The sequence below is a fragment of the Triticum urartu genome, chromosome 6A, assembly GCF_056163025.1.
Source record: "Triticum urartu cultivar PI428250 chromosome 6A, HENAU_Tu73, whole genome shotgun sequence".
NCBI lineage: Eukaryota > Viridiplantae > Streptophyta > Magnoliopsida > Poales > Poaceae > Triticum > Triticum urartu.
The window spans coordinates 258,553,536-258,578,891 of record NC_141878.1 but is presented as its reverse complement, the minus strand read 5'-3'; the positions used below and the strand labels follow the sequence as shown (position 1 = coordinate 258,578,891).

The following is a 25,356-nucleotide window of genomic DNA, read 5'->3' as shown; positions in this document are numbered from 1 at the left end:
TCCGACTCCGCTGCCGGTGCCCTGACCCACCTCGTCGCGGCCGCCACCTCCGCGCCAACTTTCCCCAATGTGGCCTCCGCCTCCATGTTGCCGCCCTGGATTTTCCCCACCCCGGCTGGTCGTCGTCGCGCCAAAGGCGCTTGCAAAGAAGCAGGGGGGCACCAAGCCACGCGGTGGAGGCATGAAGCGGCCAACAGCGTAGGGCCGCAACCCGACGGGGAACCAACCTCAGCCAGCCAAAATCTCGAAGCCGGACGTGGCAATGGCGGGTGATTTGCAGCCGCTACCGACCTTGGCGTCCTCCTCCGGCACGGAACTCCTCATCCACCTCCGCCAACGGCAACCGCATCCAACGTGTTCGATGATTTGTGGCAAAGGTAAAAAAATTGTTTGTGCGTTTGTTTGTTGTTTCAATTATCAATTCCCATAGAATGTGAAGTTGATTACGTGTACGTCCATTTATAGTCTTGATGATGAACCTTTCATGCGTGCAACAAATGTGACAAATGATGATTATTCACATGATATGCATCAGAAAAATATGAAACTCAACAATATTGCGATGGATATCTCGACATGGATGATGAGGGCTTCGTTATGAAGGGAAGAACCACAAATTATACCAACGTCGAAGATGTGTTGATTTGCATCGCATGGAAGAAAGTCTCTCAAGATGCAACCGTTGGGACCGACCAATCCGCCAACACTTATTGGCAACGCATCAAGGAGTACTTCGTTGAGAGCAACACTAGCGGACACTATCGTGACTCTTTGTCAACGTTGGGACACCATCAACGTCGAATGTCAAAAGTGGGTCGGTTGCTCGACAAATGTTGATCGCATGAACCCGAGTTGTTGCGGTGATAGTGACTTAGTAATAATCATTTGTTCTTGTGTGCTTTCTCTACTTTCCGCAATTGTTGAAATGTTGACCAGTTTGATGATGACATGTTGGTTGTTTTTTCTAAAAAAATGATTGTGCGAGGATTATTTTGAGATAAGAACAACAAAGGAGAGAAGAGGAAGAAGAAAGGAAGAGCTTTCACTTTTCATCATTGCTACAAAGAGCTCAAGGATGAGGAGAAGTGGAAAACTAGAGAAGTTTTCGATGCTTCGAAGAAGAAAAGTGTGGTGGTGGAGGATGAAGAAGATGGCCCTGGTGATGAGAAAAGGAGCCCCACCCCTCACTTGGCGACTAGATCGATAGGCCCGATGGAACTAAGAAAGTGAAGGAAACCAAGGCCGGAGACAATGATCTCAAAGAAGGATTTGATGCCATCATCATTGCGAGGAAAGAGTATGCAGAAGAAAAAAGATTGTTGAAACTCAAAGAACTGGAGGAGAGGAGTGAAGCCGAGAGACAGAGGGCGGCGACCGAAGAGAGGTTGGCGGCGGATGAGGAGAGAAAGGTTGAGCTTGAGGAGAGAAAAGCGATGGCCGAGGAGGTGAAGATGGTGGAGGAGAAAGCACTCAAGTTTATGTTCATGGACTTATCTACTCTTGATGCAAGGAAAAGGCGTATGTCAAACTTTGTCATCATGAAATACTCATGAAGAAGCAAATGCTCATGAGAAGCATGATGGGAGGAGGAATGGGAGGTCCCATGGGCGGAGGAATTGGAGGTGGAATGGGCGAGTACATGAACATGATGGGAGGTGCCGTGAATGGTGCATTTGATGGAAACATGGGGATGGCTTTGGTGGCAACATGGATGATGGCTTCGGTTGCATGGGAGGTGGCTTCGGCGGCAACATGAGCGGCGTGAGAGGTGGCCTCAGCGGCAACATGAGCGGCGTGAGAGGTGGCCTCAGCGGCAACATGATGAGTGCATGGGAGGTGGCTTTGACGGCAACATGATGAGTGGCATGGGAGGTGGCTTCGACAACAACATGATGAGTGGCATGGGAGATGGTTTCGGTGGCAACATGAGCGGCATGGGAGGTGGCAATGAAGGTGCTTTCGGTGGAGTTCGCGGCAATGAGACTTCAACGCAAGAAAACATCGACAAAGCCATTGATGATGATCATACCACTATCCATAATGGCACTAGTGACAACAGAGAGGACGCAAACTAGGTGATGTCTATGTGCATTTTTATTTGTTGGACCAAGAGCTTCGTTTGAGACAATTGACTTTTGCTTGTAGGATTTAAAATTATGGTTGATGATGCACTTTTTGTTGATAGAATTATGAAAATTTAATGTGCAAATGCAGCTGGACCGCCGGCCGGTATTACATCTTTAGTTTGCATCTTCTATTAGAGTTGCTCTTTTACTTCTTCGTTTTGCATCACCTGTTGGAGTTGGCACTTTTTTGAAGATGCAAAAAGCACCTTTTGGAGATGTAACTCTCCAAATTTGTGCTCTTATGTCACTGTTATGTCATTGTTAGGCAATCTCAGGTCTGCTATCCAGCTTTTCCAACCCAAATGCGACATGGCCCACTACAAGAGCATCTCGTCCCATCAACCGTTGTGGGAAAAACTCAACAAATTAAACCGACATGGGCACAAAGTAAAATAACAATGCGCATAAGATAGAGACTGCATTCCTGTTTACTATTTCGCCCCCGGATTGAAATGGACGAATAGTAAGTGATCCAAAGAAGGATCCCTGTATTTGGCTTGCTAACTAACCCCACTTTTCGTTGCTCTCCAGTGGAAAACGAACGAAATAACACATTTTTAAGCCGTGGAACCCAAGCCACGCATTTACAACATCACCAAACCTCAAGGAATAAGTGAACTATGTACATCTGTTTATACATTAAGTCAGCTCTTGTAAATCATTTTCCTTCCTGTGCTGAACTGAAGCTTTCGGGGCAGGAGCATTGTGCTCTATATAGTCATCCAAAGCTTCCTCCTCGTCTGAAGATAGAAGCGATGACCCCATCCATGTCTTGAAGCCATCGTTTACACGCCTCTGCGCCTCTGGGGTCACCTCAATTGTGGTCTCGAGCATCTCAAGGCCCACAATATGGCTAGCATAATCGCCCTCCGCTGCCGCTTTCCTTCTCAAGAAGGCGGCTGTACCACCGTAAAGGATAACTAAACCCCATGCTGCAATTTCGTAGCACCAGAAGAGAGGAATCGAACAACTACTTCCAAGGGCCAGAAGCATTGATCCAAAGACTATTGCCATGAGACCAAATATGAGGGCGGAAACTGCATTCACTATAGCCAGGCAACGCATACCACCTGCAGTTCAAAGTTGATATTAATTATCTATGATAAGTATGGTTATGTGTGCGTAATAGGTCCTACACAAACTGATATGGAACTAATACTACCAAGCTGCATTAGAAAGTGTAAAGCACAGCTATATGAAATTATTTTTCGAGAAAACGCAAAGGACTCTTTGCGTTTCATTTCATTGAAAAGATGAGAAGATACAATCCTCCTAGGAGGTGGTGGTTACATGGATTGGCAACCTATCAGTGGACATCCCAGTTGGTGGGGAGGACTACCCTGAGACCCAAAGCGCCAGCTTGTGCCCAACATTTGGCTTCAGCCTTAATCCTATCTACGAAATTATCAGCCATATGAAATTATGTCAATTTATAACTGATGTGGTGATAAGTCGTTATATTGGATCAGAACAAATCTGCAACATGATCATGGCCATCGGATGATACAAAAGATTCAAGAGACAGTCATCGAAAACAGTTCGCTCCCCATTTATTACCCATTTTTACGACATGCCACTGCAATTAGTATAAATATATGAGTATTTCTTCATTCAAGCTCCTCATGATCTTGTAGGTGCAAATCCAGAGATATAGATTTTCTCCACTTATAACTGTGTTTAATACTCCCTCCGTCCAATAATATAAGAGATATACTAAACTAGTGTCAAAAACACACTTATATTATGGGGTGGAGGGTGTCAAAAACGCTCTTATATTATGGGACAGAGAGAGTAGTTAATACCACTGTTAAGCGGAGAAGTATTTGTTAACGTAACTCACCTCACGGCTGGAATGACATGGCGATTGTGATGATACCAAAGGTGAACTCCCAGAAAAGGTGACGCAATTAAGGCCGATAAGTCTATGCAACGCTGTTTATAAAGTACTCCCTCTGTAAACTAATATAAGAGCGTTTAGATCACTACTTTAGTATTCTAAACGCTCTTATATTAGTTTACGGAGGGAGTACTTCCTAAGATGGTAGGGGGCAGTTTGAAGCTAATCTTGCCAGAGGTGATCAGTCCAACACAGACCTGCCACAGGTGATCAGCCCGACACAGATTGCATTCATGCCAGGGCGACTGATTACAGATAACGTCCTGGTGGCCGACAAAAGCTATCACACAATTAAGAATAAGAGGGAAGGGAAAGGATTGTGTGCTTTAAAACTGGATAAGCACAAAGCCTGTGATCGAGTTGAGTAAACATTCTTAAAGGAGATAATGTTGAAACTGGAATTCCATGAGAATTGGGTCAATCTTGTGATGCATTGCGTCTCAACAATGGAGCACCGTGATCGTTTCAATTATGAGACCACGAGTTTTTAACCTACAGGGTACTCAGGCAGGGAGATCCCTCGTCGCCCTACCTCTTCCTACTATGCACAGAGCACAGAGGGACTGACTGTTATTATCCCACGGAGAAGAAAATGGGAATTTGTTCTACCCACAACCTGGGATGTCCACTGATTTTGTGCTTTTCTATGTACTGCTTACCTCCTAGGAGGATTGTTCTACCTTTTCCATGAAATGAAATGCAAAGGTCCTTTGCGTTTTCTCGAAAAAAAAAATGGGAATTTGCATGGTATTAGGGTATGTCAGAATGCTCAGGCTATCAGAAATCTCTTGTTTGCGGATGATTCCGTGATTCTTATGAAAGCCCATAACCAGAATGTGGAGTGTTCAAAATCTCTGCTCGAGTCTTATTGCGAGGACGGCCAGAGGGTGAGCATTGAAATATCCAGTGTTTTATCTTCAGCCCCAATACTGAAGTGGTGTTAGGGCATCTCCAGCCGTTGGCCCCCCAGGAGGGGCAAAAAATCGCCCCCTGGGGGCGCACCGGCGCTAAACCGCGCACTGGGGGCGTGATGCCCCCTAGTCGCGGCCCCCCACGGGTTTTTAAAATGTTTAAATTCGGCGCAAACACAACGCAAACACGTTCGAGTTCGTTCAAATTTAAACATATTTTACAAAAAAAGGAAAAACTACCGCGGGCTACCCCCGCCGTCTCCCTCGCCGCCCGCCCACGCGGTTCTACATGCCGAGGAGGCTGTAGAACCGCGTGTAGTCACCGCCGCCGTCGTCGTCGTCGTCGTCGCCCCCGCCCCTGCCGACGCCTCCGCCGTCCCTACTACATCCCTCCCCCGGTTGGCGCGGCGGGTTGGACGGTCCGGGGGCGTCGTCGTCATCGTCGCTGTCGAGGACCACGACGCCGTGCTCGTCCTCGCGCCCACGCTTGCGGGCGGCGATCTCCTCCAGGGCCCAGCGCTGCCGGACCATCTCGTCGCGGAGGTAGTCGTCCCGCGCCCACCGCAGGGCGTCCTCGTCGGAGAAGCCACGCCGGGCTACCTCCTCGTACTCCGCGGGGAGGCCGGGCTCCGGCTTGGGCTCGACGAGGACGAAGCGGCCGGTGGGGAAGGCATTGTCGCCGATGCGGACGCCAGAGCTGCGGGTGCGCGCGCTGACAGGCGTGCCCTGGGGCTCCGGCTTGACGGGGCGGAGGTGGAGGCAGGGGGAGCCGCCGGACGAGGAGGACCCCCCGGTCTCCATGCACCTCGGGGTCCAGGAGCTTCCCCGGCGGCGTGGGAAGGACGGGGGAGCGGGGTACTCGAGGCGCGGCGTGTTGCCGCCCTCGATGTACTCGAGGACGGCCTCCAACGTGCGCCCGGGCACGCCCCACCACCGACGCCGGCCGACGGCGTTGAGCCTGCCGGAGGGCTCGACGCCGTTGGTGGCCTCGAGCTGCTCGGCGTGACGGCGGCGGAAATAAGGCTCCCAGAGCGGGCTGTCGGGGACGTACCGTGGCCCCTCCCTCGCCGCACGCGGCAGGGACGAGCGGATGCGTGCGATCTCCGCACGCCGCGCCGCGCCGGTGGGTATCGGGGGCACCGGCACGCCACCGGCGCTGATCCTCCATGCCCCGGGCACCCGCATGTCCGGCGGGACCGGGTACTCGGCCTCGAAAAGGAGGCGAGCCTCGTTCTCGTGGAGATGGCGGCGGCCGAAGCCGTTCGCCTGGGAAGCGCTCGGCCATGGGTGTGATGAACCGGAGACGGCGAGAGAGAGGAGAGGGAGGAACGACGACGGCGAGAGAGTGCGAGTCGCCGAGTGCGCTGGGGCGCGTCTTATATAGGCCGAAGCGGCGCCCGTGCGCGAGCCGCCGTGAGTACGCGTGGCGGGCGAGGGACGCGCGTCATCTGGTCTTCACTGCGCCGCCCGTGAGGCATCAATGGCGCAGGCTGACCGGCGCGGCAGCGCGGCAGCTTTGGCATTGATTCGCCGCGGGAAACGAGGCGATGAGGACGACGAAGGGGCGAGAAGAGGGTAGAGTCGCTGACGCGGCGGGCCCGCGACTGTTTCGCGCCAAAACAGTTCGCCCCGGCACCCCCGGGCGCCCCCCAGCGCGCCGGGTTCGGCCTGGGTCCGCCGGCGCTGTTTTCGGCCCAAGCCGACGAAAATCAGGCTCCTGGGGGCGCGACTGGGCCGATTTTTCGGCGCCGGCGCAAAAAAACGCCTAGGAAGGCCTTCCTGGGGGCGCGGCTGGAGATGCCCTTAAGGGGCAGATTTGTAGAACCCTGAAAGTTACGACTGAGGCACTTAATGACAGATACTTGCGGTTGCCAGCTATAGTGGGCAAGGACAGAACTGACTGCCTTCCGTACCTAGTTGATCTGAGTGAATAAGAGGATTAAGGAGTAGCATGAGAGGTTTTTATGGGCTGGAGAGTAAGAAGCCCTTCTCAAGTCAGTTGTACAGGGTTCTCAAACAAAATCTTGCACTTCCAGTCCCATGTCGGAGCCGATCCCGGTGCCTGCTGCCACCTCCCTCCACAAACTAACTCGTTCCACTCCACCTTCCCCAAGCCCACTCACACCGACTAACCCCCGTGAGCGTGTCCTTTGACTTGGCCACAGTGCTGCTTGGATCGGCGGGCAAAGACTTGGTGCTTTCTAGCCCGGAGTCGGTTGACTCTAGGAGGCGCCCTAGGCCAAGGTGTATGGCATGGTGTCTGACCTCAAAGGGAAGCAGGTCGTCGCAGATCAAGGTGCTCTATCTTTCAAGGCTGTCGTCAATTGTGGTTGCACCAAATCCCATCCTCTCAAACAGCTCATCGAAAGGAGGGATGGATTGAAGTCAGGAATAAGCAGGGTAGTCGCTCTTCCAGAGAGCCCCCCCCCCCAACACACACACACCCCACCACCACCCACATTACAACTTAATTATGGACCGACATAGAGGACCGGCATGGGAAGGACGCCAGCAGCGCGCAGCACTCAGACGAGCGGCAGTCGAACCAGCAGCACTCGGATGAGCAGCAGCCACACAACCAGGCGTTGACCTGCAGGCAAAGCAGCGGACCAGAGCGAGCATGAGCTGGTCGACCTGAAGGGCGACCTGGTCCAGTGGGAGACCTCCAGCAAGAGAACTGCAGGGCGGAAGACCTGGACACGTGCAGCCGCTCCTGGCCTGGTCAGGAGCATTGACCCTTAGGGGCGACGCAAACACGTGGAACCGGCACAGCTGGATCTGGACGGGAAAGCACAGAGGCAGTGGGCGTCGGGTGGCACATCGAGAGCAGCACGCAGTGGCAACGGCGATGGCCAGCGCACAGGTCGTCAAGCTGGAGTAGAGGCGGGCGGATCAGGTCCTAGCGGCCTCCGGGCAGCTGAGGGTGGAATCCGGCAGATGGGGCGAGGATCCGGCGAAGTGAGGCAGCGCAGCCTGATCTGGAGGGCGGCGGGACGAGGCGTTGACCAGCGCGAGCGTCATGGCGAGCGAATCGGGTTGGGAGCCTGGAGCGCGGGGCGGGCGACCTGGAGCGGATTAGGTCGGGTCACTGCACTGGATAAGGTCGGGAAGCTTGGAGGACATGGTTAGGAGTGTACCTATTGGCGAGAAGTTCTTCATAAGAGGAAACCTCAATGGCCATGTGGCTACATCTAACATAGGTTTTGAAGGGACACATGGGGGCATTGGATATTGGCAGCAGGAATCAAGGAGAGGATGTATTAAGCTTCGCTTTAGCTTACGACATGATCGTAGCTAACACCCTTTTTAGAAAGAGAGAATCCCATCTAGTGACTTTTAGTAGTGGACAACACTCTAGCCAAATTGATTTCCTCCTCTCGAGAAGAGAGAAGAGAAGACAGGCATACTTGCCTAGATTGTATGGTGGAACTTGGAGAGAGTGTTGTCCCTCAACATAGACTTTCGCTTTCGAATTCGTTCCAACAGGATAAGCGCACCAAAGTCGCTAGAACGAAGTAGCGGAAGCTCAAGGGGGGGGGGGGCAGCTCAGGCTTTGAAGGAGAGGGAGGAAGGAGGTGATGCAAACAATGTGGATGAAGATGGCGACTTGCATTCGAAAAGTAGCTACAGAGGAGTTTGGGTTGACCAAGGGTAGCAGAAGCGAAGCTAAAGATACCTGGTGGCGGAGTGATGATGTCCAGAAGGCTATTAAGAAGAAAGACTGTTTCAGACACCTACACCTAAATAGGAGTGTAGACAACATAGAGAAGTACAAGGCGGCGAAGAAGACTGCAAAGCGAGTTGTAAGTGAAGCAAGGGGTCGGGCGTACGAGGACCTCCACCAGCGTTTAAACACGAAGGAAGAGGAAATGGACATCTATAAGATGGCCAAAATCTAAGAGAGGAAGGCAAGGCCCGTCAACTAAATCAAATGCATCAAAGACAGAGCATATCGACTTCTGGTGAAGGACAAGGAGATCAAGCATATATGGCGAGAGTACTTCAACAAGTTGTTCAATGGAGAGAATGAGAGCTCTACCATTAAGTAGGACGACTCCTTCGACGATACGAACAGACGTTTTGTGCGACAAATCTAGGAGCCCGAGGTTTGGGAGGCTTTAAAAAGGATGAAAGGAGGCAAGGCAATGGACCCTGATTGTATCCCCATTAAGGTGTGGAGAGGCCTTGGGGGCATAGCGATAGTAGGAAGAGGATTTGGAGCACTCAGGTGCGCTCCAACCTCACTATATGAGTATTAAATTCAAAAAACAAGCATGAGAAATTCAAAAAGAAACAGGAATTATGGGATATCAAACCTAGGTACCCAATCTACACCGGTTTGATATCCCAAAACTGCAAGTTTTTTTTTATTTTCTTGGTATTTTTAAAATGTAATAGTTATATAGGGGTGAGGAGCTCCTGTGTATTCCCAGCGATAGTATGGCTAACTAAACTTTTCAATCTCATTTTTCGGTCAGACAAGATGCTCGAAGAATGGAGGCGGGGTATATTAGTACCAATCTTCAAGAACAAGGGGATGTTAAAAGTTCTACTAATTACTGTGGAATTAAGCTGATGGGCCATACAATGAAGCTATGGGAGGGAATCATTGAGCACCGCTTAAGAAGAATGACAAGCGTGACCAAAAATCAGTTTGGTTTCATGCGTGGGAGGTCAACCATGGAAGCCATGCTCTTGGTACGACAACTTATGGAGAGATAAAGGGAGCAAAAGGACTTTCATATGGTATTCATTAACTTGGAGAAGGCCTACAATAAGATACCACGGAATGTCATGTGGTGGGCCTTGGAGAAACACAATGTCCCAACAAAGTACATTACCCTCATCAAGGACATGTATGATAATGTTGCGACAAGTGTTCTAAGTGATGGCAACACTGATGACTTCCCAATTGAAATAGGACTACACCAAGAGTTAGCTTTCAGCCCCTATCTTTTTGCTTTGGTAATGGCTGAGGTCATAAGGGATATACAAGGAGATATCCCATGGTGTATGCTCTTTGCGGATGATGTGCTGCTAGTCGACGATAGTCGAACGAGGGTTAATAGAAAGTTAGGGCTGTGGAGACATGACTTTAGAATCAAAAGGTTTTATCCTTAGTATTACTAAAATTGAGTACATGACGTGTGATTTTAGTACTACTAGGCGCAAGGAGAAGGAAGTTAACCTTGATGTCGGTGGTACCTCAGAAGGACACCTTTCGATATTTGGGATCAATGCTGCAGAAGGATGGTGATATCAATGAAGATGTGAACCATTGAATCAAAGTTGGATGGATGAAGTGGTGCCAAGCTTCTTGTGTTCTTTGTGGTAAGAGAGTGCCACAAAAGCTAAAAGACAGATTCTATAGGACGGCGATTCGACATGCGATGTTGTATGGCGTTGAATGTTGACCAACTAAAATGTGACATATCCAACAGCTAGGTGTAGCAGAGATGTGCATGTTGAGATGGATATGTGGCCACACAAGAAAGGATCAGGTCCAAATTGATGATATATGTGATCGTTGATGTGGCACCGATTGAAGAGAAGCTCGTCCAACATCGTTTGAGATGGTTTGGGCTCACTTGTGCATTTTAAAACCGAACCGAAAAACCATATCGAAAATAAACGAAACCGAAACAATTTTATGGTTTTTATGGTTTCTGGTTTCAGTATGGTATGAACTTTTCATACGGTTTTGAATTTCGGTTTTTATGGTATATACCGAAAAATCGAACAGTTAACCGAAGTAAAAAATATATTTATATTTCTTCAGGTGAACAACCATACAAGTAGTCATTCTTCTTGTACAGGAGCCAGATTCCCTGCTAAGTAGGTCCATTTTCTTGTAACGTATTCATTTTTCTCTTAAAATAATGCTAAGCACATGCATAGTTATATATTGTTTGTTTGCATAAAAAGGTATGTGTTTTAAGTCATAAATTTGTATACATCTGTATCTAGACAAATCTAAGACAAGTAATATGGATCGGAGGGAGTATGTCATTTTTAAATTTGCGTCAACTTTGGTTATTATGGTATATACCCAAACCATACCGAAATAATTTGGTATATACCAGAATCAAACCGTATCTTAAATTCATACCATACTTATTGAAGTACTAATACCGTACAAAATAAAAACCGTATAAACCAAACCATATAAAACCGAATGCACAGAGTTAGTTTGGGCATATACAGCGCAGGCTTTCTAGAAGTGGATAGCAGACGGTTAACGTGTACTGACAATGTCAAGAGAGGCCAAGGTAAACCAAACTTGACACGGAAGGAATCAGTAAAGAGAGATCTGAAGGACCGAAATATCATCAAAGATTTCTCTCCTGATCAATGATGTAACTGTTATCACAAGTTAATGTCAAAAAAAGAAAACTCACCTCTTCTAGAAGCGCAGAAGTTATTCTCGACAATGCAAATGAACGGATGCCTCCTTGGAGCAGCATATGCAACAGATATTCCTGAAAATATATATTAGTTTAATATTAAAGAGCAGGAAAGAAGACTTTGTACCAAAGTATAGAGAAAATTGGATACAGCACAAAGAAAGATATATTGCCTAATGCAAAATATACATAAATATTTTGTCTGCGGAGAAAACTGTAGTTACATATAAAAGCTGAAAAAAAGAAGGAATTCACGGCATAAAATCGATGTGCATCATCTATAGATACTCGAATTATAGTACAACAGAAAATCTAAAAATCTACCACAACCTCTATAAAAATTATAGCTAATTTTTTTTAATTAATTTACAGAAATAATGCATGGTTCAGATATATTACACAAATAATACGGCGTTGTCTTGGGGCAAGACGACTGGAACTAATCGTCCTCCTGTAAGATGATTAGTCCTAGTCATCCTCCCTCAAGATGATTACCACTAGTCGTCCTCCCTCAAGATGATTGGAACTAGTCGTCTTCCCTAAAGATGATTGGAACTAGTCATCCTCCCTCAAGATAATTGGTCCTCACTCCAGCCTGGACTAATTTCCCGCAACACTTTTTCATAATATGTTCCCGCCAACCCTTTCCTGCCATCTTCTTTCCCGCCAACCCTCCCTTTCCCGCCAACTTCGTTCCCGCCATCCCTTTTCCGCCATCTTCTTTCCTGCCAACCCTTCTGTTCCCACCATCTTTCTCTTCTCGACGTATACCCACCCACCCCCCCCCCCCCCCCCCCCAGAAAGGTTGGTAAGCAGTGCATTGTAGTCTCGTCAAGATGTCTGATTATCCTTTTGATCGTAGTTTCCACCTGAGTATGTCAAAATGTCTTCTGAGGTTAGCCATCAATTTCAAGATAGACAATAGGATAGTTCAATGGGACGAACTCATCAGTAGTGACACCATACTAAATGAGTTGGGTCACGCATTAAGTAGGTGCGGATGGCCTGCAAGGACCTTTGAGGAGATACGGAAAGAACTTCTCAGGTTGCATCGAAGGTGGAAGAAGCAACAGCATAAGAGTGCAACTTTCCTAGAACCAATCATCTTGAGGGAGGATGACTAGTTACAATCATCTTGAGGGAAGACGACTAGTTCCAATCGTCTTGAGGGAGGACGACTAGTGGTAATCATCTTGAGGGAGGACGACTAGGACTAATCATCTTGCAGGAGGACAATTAGTTCCAGTCGTCTTGCCCGTATTATTTGTGTAATATATCTAAACCATGAATTATTTCTGTAAATTAATAAAAAAATAACTAGATCTCTTTCCATTCAGGATATGTTCTATGAACTAGATCTCTTTCCATGGAGGATATGCATCATCTATATTCCCCAAGGGAAAAGCTGCATGAGGTACCGCGCAACCATGCTATCCACATGGCCATAGTTTTTTTCTGGCCGTGTGGTGCGTTGAATTTGACCCAAAGTGGCCGGTCCTTCCCAGGACCTGCGCAAGCGGGAGCTACGTGCACCGGGCTGCCCTTTTTATTTGATGCGTCGAATTTGACCATGGATTGACGGGCTATAGCCCTCCTGCACGAGGCCTCCAAAGCATCACTAGGACCTTAAAAACTCAGATGGAGGTCCCACACAGCTCGGTCCCCCTCCCTCACTCCTCACCCTCCCTCTATCGCATCGATCCCTCCCCCCCTCCCCCCCCACGAGCTCTCTCCCGGTCGACGTCAGCCATATCCCAAGTTGCTCCAGCTCGCGTCTAACCCAATTCACTATATTTTGATCGGAGAAAATAAATTGTTTGTTGGAATAAGGCAGACAATATACCATTGGAAAGATATTGATTAGAAGAAACTTTTTTCGTGTAGAACACTTTTCGAAATTCCCTACGGGCTAAGAGCAGTTTTGGAAAAACAAACGGCATTGTCAGACCTTTTATGCCTGGAGTGCTACAGGAACACGTTAACTGCTAGGGGATGACTAAGCTAACTGCCGGCATCGAAGATACTAATATTTTGCTTCGTTCACTTTTTATCTGGGTCACGCTTGTTAGCATAATCTAGTCGCCCCGCCCCTTAGCTAAATAAGTGCGTAAGGCACACAGTTGATTTAGCGTGCCATGGCAACGGTTTTCGGCTGCCATGACAGCCGAATTCTTGGCAGCATTTTTTCTGTTGGTTAGCTCTTCTTCCATTTTCTGTTGGACCAACGCCTCAGGACGCTGTGGTCCGCGGTCAGAGACCCAAGGTGAGCAATAACTAGGCAGAGGGCAGCCAGGAGCGCCGCAGCTCGTGAAAGGCGCCACCAGCCCGTGGTGCTCCTACTCGCTGGGTAGCAGGGCGAAGACGGCCAATGGCGGGCGGTGACATGGGGCAACTGGATCCCAGACACCACGGGGAAGGAGTGCTAGAGGCCGAAGGCTGGCCGTCGCGCGCTCACGGGGCAATGGTGGCAAGGGAGGGGAGGGCAACCGGATCCACCAGCATCGCATGGTCTGGGGAGGCGTTGGAGGTGGCGCTTGACCGGTGCGTGGGGGGCACGGGGAGTGGATCTGGAGCACAGGGGGAGTGCGGAGGAAGGAGGAGGGCAGCTAGGGGGTTTTTTTGGCTGGCGTTGGTGATACGGGATAGGGTGCGGTGGTCAAAAACGAGGAAGAAGAAGGATGGGGAGGCGAGGGATGGGGCTGCTCGCCTGGAACCAGGTGGAGGGGAACCACACGGTCGCTGACGTGGGGAAGGCCGAGCACGGCATCGCTGCAGCCGAGAGCAAACCAGATCTCACTCGCTCCCTTCGGGAAAAGAAACAAGATAGGGGAGGAATTGTTTATTGGGGGTGCAGAATAATTCTGCTGCAACTCTTAAAGGGAGGGGGGGGGGGGGGGGGGGGGGTGCACAATATTCCCGCCCTACAAAGTTTATAGGTTCGTGATGTGGTGGTAACTAAAAACATACAGTTTACGCAACACATTAGATAAGGTCACTGCAAGAGAATTCCAGACTCTGGAGTTTTCTGGTTGTAACAAGTACCGTAGATCCATGCGAATTACTACATTCATTAATAGGCAGAAAACATGTGTAAAGAGGAAAACAATCAGGGTGGTTTATTGATCAGTCAGAGCAGCACAGGTCTCATCATTATTTGTCACATTATTCTATTTAAAGGTCGTTGCTCCATCAACATATATTCCCCTGAGCAGCTAAGAATCCTGAAGTAGAGATATAAATACCACTGTTGTAAAAACAGCCACTTAACATGCATAGGCGCTAAGCACTATCCTCCCACCTCGTCTGAACAGACACTGCGTACCACCTGCTACCCACCTATCGTTTATGCATTTTTAGGACACTGGAAAAGGGTTTTGTCCCTTAAAAATAATAAGGGCATACGAAACCAAGTGATAACCACATCGCGATGTGATGAGATCGTGAGAGTAAAAGCAAATACGTGAGACTTGGTATATTGGTATAGTAAGCAGATGTTACCAAAACTTAATCTTTGGAAATTTCTTCTATTAACTAGTTGTCTCTGCTTAATGTATATGTACCTTCTAAATCATAACTAGAAATACAATATAACTGCATCATCAATTTTCATCTTTTTCGGTTAATTCAATCTCAAAGCAGCCAGAATGTTCATCATCAAGACAAGGAGGTTCAATACTCCTGTAATTGTAATGCTCGTCACTTGAATAAGTTAGAAAGAACATAGTAGCAGGGTCTTGAACAGAGAAGTCACGCAGTGCTAAAAGACCAAGGCAATCATCAAGCAGGAAAGACTCCTTTGGTGTTGCGGTAGTGCTAAAAGTGATTGGTCTGCTTACCTAGATTATCATCTTAATATTATAATCCTACCTGGTTGATTCTTCTTCTTCCATGTCGCCTTAGATCCCCAAAACCTTATGTCTTCCATTTCTCCCTGTCCTAGCCATAATATTTGTTTTGCAAGTGTACTATCCCAAGATTGCACTTCTATTCATAGCTATAGCGCATCACTCAATCATGCAATTCAAAGAAATGGTTTACTAATGTCACCAGCAAAACGTGTTTCATAAACAAAAACAGTCTTCGGGTGCCCATTTATGGTAAAATGCACGTATGACCCAGCATCATAAAGTATTAGCCAAGCTTATAGCGCACTGCAAGATGAAGATTCAACCACTTGGTGCATCCAGACAACGGCGGAGCTACGTAGAACCTTGAGGGAGACGTGCCCCCCCCCCCCCCAGCCCAAATGAGAATTCTTTTACTAGGTACTCAGTAGTAATGGCCCATCATGCCTCCACATGCACGCACAAGCCATCTTGGCATCATCACGCACGCAGCCACGCACACTTCCAGGCTCGGCTGCTGCTTCGTCTCTGTTCCCCAACCAGGCAACCACGCTCACGCACGTCTGCTCGCCTCCATCCATGAACCAGGCAACCAGCTGCCCTGCCGCCACTCCCTTGACGCCGACGCCGACTAGAAGCTCACCCTGATCCGTGCGCCGCCAGCGGCAAACATCCCGACGAAGCATGTTGAGGCCGGCCGCTCCTCTTCGGCTCTTTGCCACTGGCCTGCCCGGTCCGGTAGTCGTCTATGTCAGCTGGCCGGCCAGCTACCCATCGTCACCGGCCGTTACGCCCCAAACGAATTTGTTAGTCCCCTGTACCCACCTTAAACTATTAGAATTTGGATCCCCGTCCCTGTGTGTAGTGATGCATATTAGAGTGCGACAGTGAAATTGGGGAAAGTGTTGGGGAAACACTAAAATTTAGTACTACCTCGGTAAAGAAATATAAGTTCATTTAGACCACTAAAGAGGGAGTGATTAGTATGCCTATTCATCTGATCTAATTGGGGATTTGTTTTGTTTCTTGCATCGCAGATTTGTTCTCTTGAGTCTTAATTTGGGACTCAAAAGCAACGGCTCAAAAGGATACTGATAAATTTGTCAGGAGGCCACAAGTTCTGTTTTGTTGTGGTTCTTCAATTTTCTTTTTTGCTATTGGCCCCCCCATAGATTTTTGTCAAGCTCCGCCACTGCATCCAGAGTTCCAGAGATACCTCGTTTTACCACTAAAATCGTTCGCATGCAACAACAATCTCCAATACGGGCGATGTTTCATGATTTTTGGAATTCCTAAAGAACGGTGAAGCAGTGGGATCACTAATCGTCAAATCTTTCCCTAATAATAAAGCACGGATTGACTCTGTGGGTTCACCGTCACAATACGCTTCTTCCCATGAATTTATGCTTTCAGTTTTTTCCACCTAGATTATTTTCTACATAGGAGGTGGTATATTTTTACCTGCGTATTGGTGTTCTCCTGATCAATAAGGCCTCTATAAATATATTTGCGATCAAAAAGGCCAGTCAGCGATTCATGTACGACCCGATCAACAACGGGATTCATTGAGCTTTTATATTCAACCTGCATATAAATACGCCGCTGGCTGGAACCGTGGGCGTAGGTAGATCGAGATTGAAATAGATCGACATCGAGAGAATAGAAGGGGGTGACCTAGGATTTGAGATTGAAATAGATCGAGATCGAGATAATAGAAGGGGTGACCTAGGATTGGGAGACAGTAGTCAGGCGGCAGCGGCGGCGGCAGCTGAGAAAGTCGGAAACACAGTTAGGCACCTCTTCTAATCTCTCTTCTCTGCTGATTTGCTACCAAATGAGGGCATGAGACGTGCCTCACAGCCGAGATCGGCGACAGTAGCATGCCAGCATCACATTGACGATGCCATGCCACCATGGTCCAAACAACTAGGAACCCACACCATGACTTCAATGGCAAGAAGAGCAAGCGATTGTTGTAGCCGTACTGGAGGCTCCCTCGGCGACCGCCGAGACGAGCTCAAGCTGCAGCCGTCAAGGTCGCAATTCGAGCTAGCCATGCACCCATGCATGTTCGACGATGACAACGATGAGGGGCACTGAGGCGAGGAGGCGGCGGCCGGCACGAGCTTCCGGAGGATGGTGTGGAGTCGGACTATGAGGACGGTGGCGACAAGGACTATCTCCGGCTGGGTCTCGGTGTAATGGCACCGTCCGCCTTTGTTAGGGTACGTTCCACCCGTCCCGAACGCGAAAAAATCGGAAGTGCAAAAACTCCAGCAGCAGCCTGCGGGTCTCGTCGCTCGTCTGGAGAAGCTCGAGAGCCGCCAAGGAGTCTGCCAATCCGTCCCTGATCCAGGTCCGCGTCTGGCATCATTAGCTCCTCGAACGTGATCAGCTGGCCCAGCCTCGCCATGGAGCGACGGGCTTGGCAGCGGAGATGATGTTGTTGTCGTTGCGGTCGAAGGCATGTAGTCCACGGATGACCTCGAGCAACTGCACCTGCTTGTCAAGGCGTGGAGCGTGAGGTGTGAGCACCGGCATAATGACGGGCGCCAGCTCGGCCGTCCGCTAACATCTGCATCGATGGCCAGCAGCAGAGGGACTGGCCGCCCGGCGGCTGCAAGCTTTAGGCCAGAGCAGGGCATGGAGCTCGAGACCTATTGGCGCCTGTCATATCATCATCCAATCCTGCAGCCCTTCGCCTACCTCTGCCCTGCATTCTGATCCGGCCAAGAGCTGCTATACATTCAAAAAAGTTCCTTGTCGTACACCCTTCCAAATTTGAATATATCTCGGGTCAGTTCTAGATGTCCACGAGTTTGTAGTCTGCAAGTTTTTTATACTATTAAAAAACAATTTCAGTGATGAAAGGCAGCAGCTTATTAATCCTACTCTTCTACTATACATGGTCACTGATGCATGTTTCTTCAATTATGATAGGCCATAGCTGGAGCGGTCTTGCCATTTGAATATCCGTATAGTGAAACAAAAGAAGCACGCACATATGCCTCTACATGCTGATCTGCATCATTAGCTTGAATGCATAGCCATCTTGCATATTCTTTGACCCCATGATATCTCTGCTTAATTAATTTAGCAGATCAAGTTTATGCAAGATGATGGCATCATTTGTGTAGGTATCTGTTGACTGTTTCTATTTCACAAATATGAGGATTTCCCCTCAAAAGCATCTACCAGTCTTATTCTTAAGGAAGGACCAAGTCTATTATTTTGATTTTAAGTTGTCCGACTCATTATATAGTACTTAAAATTGCATATTGAATTTCGAACATGACTTCATTTTCTTCGGAAAAATTGAAACTTTTGCTACTGGAATTTGCCATGCTAGGAGAGATACTAAACAATTGTATATTTAATGATCGATATATTAAAGCCATAATGCATAATTAGTACGTAAGCAAATAACAGTAGAACTATATATCTTACAATACTATATTTTAATTGTACTCATGCATAAATATCAATGGAGACATGTCCTTCTTTATGTCCTATGTTTCAGCATGACTAGAGCTAGCTTGAGAAGAGAAGTTAGTGCACGTCCTGTCATGTGGGGCGCTGCGTACAGGCGCGGGTCGCGCGCCCAGGGGCAGCAGCCGACGGCCACAGTTGGCGAGGCATGACAAGGAGTCCTGATCCTACGTTGGTTCCTAGAGTCCAGGAGTAGTTAGTTTCCTAGTTTGTTAGGAGTCCAGGAGTAGTTAGTTTCCTAGTTTGTTAGAAGCCCATAAGGCCTTTATATATCCTGTAATCTGCACCCTTGGACGCAGGCAATAAATCATTATCTCCTACCTCCTCTACTCCTAATCTCTTCTCCTGCACCATTGAGCAGTTAGGCAAAAACCCTAGCGCTCCTATCAACCGAGACTACGAACTACGTAGTCGAGGTCCTGCTGTCTTGGGCACCGAGGTCCTTGACAACTTGGTATCAGGTTCCAGGCGATCCTCTTCCTCGTCCGCGCTCCATCCGCAGCCTGCCGCCACCCCTGCATCCGCGCCAAGCACACCTCCATCGCCACCATCCGCCGTCGCCTCGGTCACTTCCGGCATGGCAGAACCAACCACCGCTGATCTGGCCACGATGATCGAGGCCTTGACTGCAACGGTGGCGTCCCTGCAGACGTCCGCCGCCGCGCTCCAGAAGGACAAGTCCACCTCCTCGTCGAGCGCTGCCGGCGCCCACGATGGGCAGCACCACAATGATCGCCCGCCCCGGTTTCAGAAGATGGACTTCCCCAAGTTCGACGGCAAGTCAGATCCGCTCGCTTTCCTCAATAGATGCGAATCCTTCTTCCATCAACAACGGATCGCCGAGGAGGAAAAAGTCTGGATGGCGTCCTACAACCTTGAGGGTTCTGCCCAGCTGTGGTACATGCAGGTCCAGCGTGACGAGGGCACTCCGCCGTGGCGCCGCTTCTTCGAGCTGCTCAACCTCCGCTTCGGGCCACCTCTACGCGCTAACCCGCTGGGCGAACTAATGGCGTGCAAGCGCACAACGTCCGTAGTCGACTTCCAGGAGCGGTTTGAGGCGCTCCCCCGGGCAGGCATCTTATCAGAGACACAGAAGGTTCAGATCTTCACCGCGGGACTCCAGCCACCCCTCAGCCTCGACGTGGAAATCCACAACCCGCAGTCCCTCGCCGTCGCCATGAGCCTCGCCCGCAAGTTGGAGCTGCGCGCTCACCTCCGCGCCACCGGTGCGTTTTCAGCAGAAGGGCATCCTGCCGGCGCCCGTACCACGCCTCGCGCCCCCCGCACCGGCTCTACCAGCCGCACCCCCTGCTCCTAGTCTGCCGGAAGGGCGCCCAATCAAACGCCTGTCACAGACAGAGATGGAGGAACGCCGTCGCCTGGGCCTATGCTTCAATTGTAATGAGAAGTTTGGCAGGGGCCACAACCGCGTCTGCCAGCGCATCTTCCTCCTCGACCTGGCGCCGGACGACGACGACGACACGGCCTCCGCCACCGCTGATGCCTCGCCGTCCGACCCTCGGATCTCGCTCCACGCGATCTCCGGCGTGCGCACGAGCGAGACCATGCAGATGCATGTCACCCTCGGGGGTGTCTCCCTCCTCGCCCTGATCGACTCAGGCTCCACCCACAACTTCATCGCCGAGGCGGCCGCTCGTGCTACACTGCCATCCCCCACCACCGAGAAGATGCGTGTCACGGTGGCCAACGGCGAGCGTGTTCCGTGCCAGGGCGCATACCGCGCCGTCTCCTTCTGCATCGACCAGGAGGCGTTCTCGGAGGATTTCCTCGCCTTGCCGCTCGCAGGCTACGACGTCGTCTTGGGCACGCAATGGCTGGCGACGCTTGGACCGATCCTGTGGGATTTCCGCGCCCTCTCCATGACGTTCTGGCGAAGGGGCCATCGGGTCTACTGGCGCGGCCTTGCCGGACCGGACGGGCCAGCCCTGCAATCATGCAATGGCCGCGATTTCCTCGACGCCATCCTCACCGAGTTTGACGGCATCTTCGCCGAACCCTCCGGCGTACCACCACTCCGCAGCCGCGACCACGGCATCACCCTGCTGCCCGGCTCCGCCCCGGTGGCCGTCCGTCCGTATCGCTACCCGGCCGCGCACAAGGACGAGCTGGAGCGTCAGTGCGCCGCCATGCTCGCCCAGGGCATCATCCGAGCAAGTCGTTCCGCATTCTCATCGCCGGTACTGCTGGTCCGCAAGCCCGACGGGTCCTGGCGCTTCTGCATCGACTACCGCGCCCTGAACGCCATCACCATCAAGGATGCGTTTCCAATTCCGGTGGTGGACGAACTCCTCGACGAACTCCGGCGCGCTCGTTTCTTCACCAAGCTCGACTTACGCTCCGGCTACCACCAGGTGCGGATGCGTGCGGAGGACATCCCAAAGACTGCCTTCCGTACCCACGACGGCCTCTACGAGTTCCTGGTGATGCCGTTCGGCCTCTGCAACGCGCCGGCGACGTTCCAGGCACTCATGAACGATCTGCTGCGGCCGTACCTGCGTCGTTTCGTTCTCGTCTTCTTTGACGACATCCTCATATTCAGCGAGTCGTGGGCCGATCATCTTCGCCATGTGCGCACCATCTTTACCGTACTGCGCCAGCACCGGCTCTTCGTCAAGAGGTCCAAATGCTCGTTCGCCGTCGAGTCGATCTCCTACCTGGGTCACACCATCTCCGCGGCCAGAGTGGCCATGGATCCGGAAAAAGTGCAGGCCGTGGCCGACTGGCCGCAGCCTCGCTCGGCGCGCGCGGTCCGGGGGTTTCTCGGTCTTGCAGGGTACTACCGCAAGTTTGTCAAGGAGTTTGGCGTGGTCGCCGCGCCCCTGACGGCCCTGCTTCGCAAGGACGGCTTCTCATGGTCGCCGGAGGCGGCAGCAGCTTTTACCGCCCTCAAGACGGCGGTCACCACGGCTCCCGTGCTCGCATTGCCCGATTTCACACGGCCGTTCATCGTCGAGTGTGACGCGTCTACATACGGTTTCGGGGCCGTCCTTCTCCAGGATCAGCACCCGATGGCTTTCTTCAGCCGGCCGGCCGCGCCTCGTCACCGTTCTCTGGCGGCATATGAACGGGAACTCATTGGCCTGGTGCTCGCTATTCACCATTGGCGACCGTACCTCTGGGGGCGCCAATTTGTGGTAAAAACTGACCACTACAGTCTCAAATTCCTCCTTGACCAGCGCTTGGCAACCATTCTGCAGCACCACTGGGTCGGCAAACTATTGGGGTTCGATTTCACTGTGGAGTACAAGGCCGGTAGTACAAACACGGTGGCGGATGCCCTTTCCCGCCGCGACACAGAAGAGACGGGGGTCATGGTTATATCTGGTCCTCACTTCGACTTCATCGACCGCCTACGGCACGCTTCGTCCACCGACCCAGCACTCGTCGCGTTGCGCGAGGATATCACGGCAGGCGCTCGGCAGCTGCCGTGGGCGCTCTCCGACGGCCTCGTCACTTTTAACGGCCGCCTCTACATCCCGCCAACGTCTCCACTACTCCAGGAGCTTCTCACCGCAGTGCACGATGACGGACACAAAGGCGTCCTGCGCACGCTGCATCGTCTCCGCCGCGACTTCCACGCACCTAACCTTCGCAAGACGGTGCAGGAGTATGTCCGCGCCTGTGGTACTTGCCAGCGGTACAAGTCCGAGCACTTGCACCCCGCCGGTCTGCTGTTGCCACTACCGGTGCCCATGGCCGTGTGGACTGACGTCGGCATCGATTTCGTAGAAGCGCTCCCTCGTGTGGGCGGGAAGTCTGTTATCCTCACCGTGGTGGATCGCTTCAGCAAGTACTGCCACTTTGTGGCGCTGGCCCACCCGTACACGGCGGAATCAGTGGCGCAGGTGTTCTTCGCTGAGATTGTGCGTCTCCATGGCGCCCCGCAGTCCATGGTCTCTGACCGCGACCCCGTCTTCACCTCGGCTTTTTGGCGGGAGCTCATGCGCCTCACCGGGACCACGCTGCACATCACAACGGCGTTTCATCCACAGTCGGATGGCCAAACGGAGGCTGCTAACAAGATCATTGTGATGTACCTCCGTTGTCTCACCGGGGATCGTCCCAGGCAGTGGCTCCGATGGCTTCCCTGGGCCGAGTACATATACAACACCGCCTACCAGACATCAACCCAAGAAACTCCGTTCAAGCTTGTGTATGGCCGTGACCCTCCCACTATTCGCTCTTACGAGCCGGGCGATACACGGGTGGCCGCAGTGGCCAGGAGCATGGCGGAGCGCGACGAGTTACTCGCAGACGTCCGCTATCGTCTACAGCAGGCATAAGCGGTCTACAAGTCCTACTACGACAGACGCCATCGGGACATTCGGCATGACGTGGGCGATTGGGTCTGGCTTCGTCTTCGCCAGCGCGCCGCGTCCTCTCTCAACCTGCCAACCAGGGGCAAGCTCAAGCCACGCTTCTATGGGCCGTACCGCATTTCAGAGGTCGTCAACGACGTGGCCTACCGCCTTGAGCTTCCGGCACGCTCGCGCCTCCATGACGTGTTCCACGTGGGCCTCCTCAAAAAGTTCTTCGGCACGCCTCCAACTGCACCACCGGGATTGCCTCCGATCCACAACGGGGCGGCTGTTCCAGAACCGGAGCGCGTGACTCGTGCACGACTAGCACGCGGCGTTCGCCAGCTGCTCGTCCACTGGAAGGGTGAAGCAGCATCATCAGCTACATGGGAGGATCTTGACAGTTTCGTCGAGCGCCACCCCGCTTTTCAGCTCGAGGACGAGCTGCTCGTCGAGGGGGGGAGAGATGTCATGTGGGGCGCTGCGTACAGGCGCGGGTCGCGCGCCCAGGGGCAGCAGCCGACGGCCACAGCTGGCGAGGCATGACAAGGAGTCCTGATCCTACGTTGGTTCCTAGAGTCCAGGAGTAGTTAGTTTCCTAGTTTGTTAGGAGTCCAGGAGTAGTTAGTTTCCTAGTTTGTTAGAAGCCCATAAGGCCTTTATATATCCTGTAATCTGCACCCTTGGACGCAGACAATAAATCATTATCTCCTACCTCCTCCTCTACTCCTAATCTCTTCTCCTGCACCATTGAGCAGTTAGGCAAAAACCCTACGCTCCTATCAACCGAGACTACGAACTACATAGTCGAGGTCCTGCTGTCTTGGGCACCGAGGTCCTTGACACGTCCCTTAACTCCATTGCACGGTAATTGCTTCACTTTAATATTTTCTTCAGTTTATAAATTTTCGTGAGATGAAATACGAGGTTATCTTTTACGAATATACATGAGTAGTAGATGTTATGGACAAGGCAAGTGTAAAAACTTGGTCACTCCTAAACATTTAAACCTTGCATTAACACATTATTTGTTAAAGGAAAGAATTAACGCATGTAGTTCGATTAAAAAAAAGATTGTAAAATTGTAGGGAGGATTAAAATTTTACAATTTGATTCTATTTTTGAGAGTAAATAATAATAATATGAGTAACAAGACACTAATTCAAGTGTATAATAGTTAAATCCAATTGGTTGCTCATTTAATGTTTGATTCTTTCCCTAGGAAAAACATTAATAACATTCATATAATTTCTTAAGGGTTTTTAATCATGCACGGATCCTAGACCATAAGGATATTTTTTTTAAATAATCTCAAAGAGATTTTGTTAGCTAGCCAAAACAGTTACATATTTATTTTTGCAAAATTTGATGGTATGTCTATGAATTAGCTATGTCCTATTTATTATTAATGTTAGGAAGACATGTGGATAAACACATGCTATTCATTTCTAGCAGCTTCGCTTTGATTTATAGTGAAGCACCGGCATTGTCTCAGACACCATGACTATTGTCGGTGATGGTGGAAAGGGGATAAGAGATGACATGCGTGGGACACCATGTTGAAACCAGGACATTGATCTGTGGGGCTTTTGAGCCATGAAATTTTTTCTCCCCCGTTGCAACGCACGGGCATTTTTGCTAGTACAGATAACTGCGTAAGAAAATTAACACTGTAACAAGAGAAATCTGAGCATTACGACAAACAGCACGAGAACTGACACACCTGATACGAGGTAAGCGGCGGATGCGGCGAAGAGGACAGCGGATGGCACCAAGACGACCATCCAGTAGAAGTCGGCGGCCTCGGCCGTGGTCATGTAGAAAGCCCCGCCTCGGTACCGATACGCCTCGGGCTCCTCCTCCCGGCTGCTAGCAGCTGCCGGGAGCGCCTCCAGCATGCGGCGCTCCCGGCAGAAGGGCCGGTCCGCGGGCTCGTCGGGAAACACGATCCCGAGGCTGATCCCCACCGCGGCAACGGTAGCGAAGGCGACGCAGGCGGCAGCCGCCGCTGCTAGCCGCAGCGCGCGCTCCTCGTCCCGCAGCGCCTCGTACGCACCCCGCGGCATGATGGCCTGCCGCAGAGCGTCGCCGAGCAGCGCCGTCGCGGCGGTGCAAGAACGGTTCGGTGCTTCGGTGGGTGGAGGCTACAACCCTACACGGACACGCTGCGCCAGCTGGTGCGGCAATTTTGGTGTTGCGTTGTTCCGCGACTAAAAGCATCTCCAGTCGCGTCTTCAATAAGCCCAAGCCACTTTTTCAACGCCGGCATCAAAAAATAAACCCCAGTCACGCTCTCAGGACGTCGAAAAACGTCGGTTTGGCTCTTTTTTCCGTCCGGCGGTCACAGGCCAAACCCAAAGTCAAG

The 25,356-nt window shown here is 50.8% G+C and overlaps 1 protein-coding gene across 1 annotated transcript; it reads right to left on the bottom strand.

Moving 5' to 3' along the window:
• Nucleotides 1-2,514: 2,514 nt before the first annotated feature.
• On the bottom strand, nt 2,515-25,199 carry LOC147964932 (uncharacterized). The gene is made up of 3 exons (XM_087527778.1): nt 24,715-25,199; nt 11,333-11,413; nt 2,515-3,196 (listed from the first exon to the last, which is right to left on the bottom strand). Exons 1-3 carry the CDS (start codon nt 25,055-25,057, stop codon nt 2,766-2,768), a joined length of 855 nt encoding a protein of 284 aa, XP_087383904.1. The 5' UTR covers nt 25,058-25,199; the 3' UTR covers nt 2,515-2,765.
• Between the last annotated feature and the right edge of the window lie 157 nt (nt 25,200-25,356).

Excerpts from the sequence above, each read along its gene's own strand:
- LOC147964932 (XM_087527778.1), bottom strand. The coding sequence starts at position 25,057 with ATGCCGCGGGGTGCGTACGAGGCGCTGCGGGACGAGGAGCGCGCGCTG. Across the intron at positions 11,414-24,714 it reads CGCCGCTTACCTCGTATCAG|GAATATCTGTTGCATATGCT; the intron begins GTGTGTCAGTTC and ends ATATATTTTCAG. Across the intron at positions 3,197-11,332 it reads CTTCTGCGCTTCTAGAAGAG|GTGGTATGCGTTGCCTGGCT; the intron begins GTGAGTTTTCTT and ends TTTGAACTGCAG.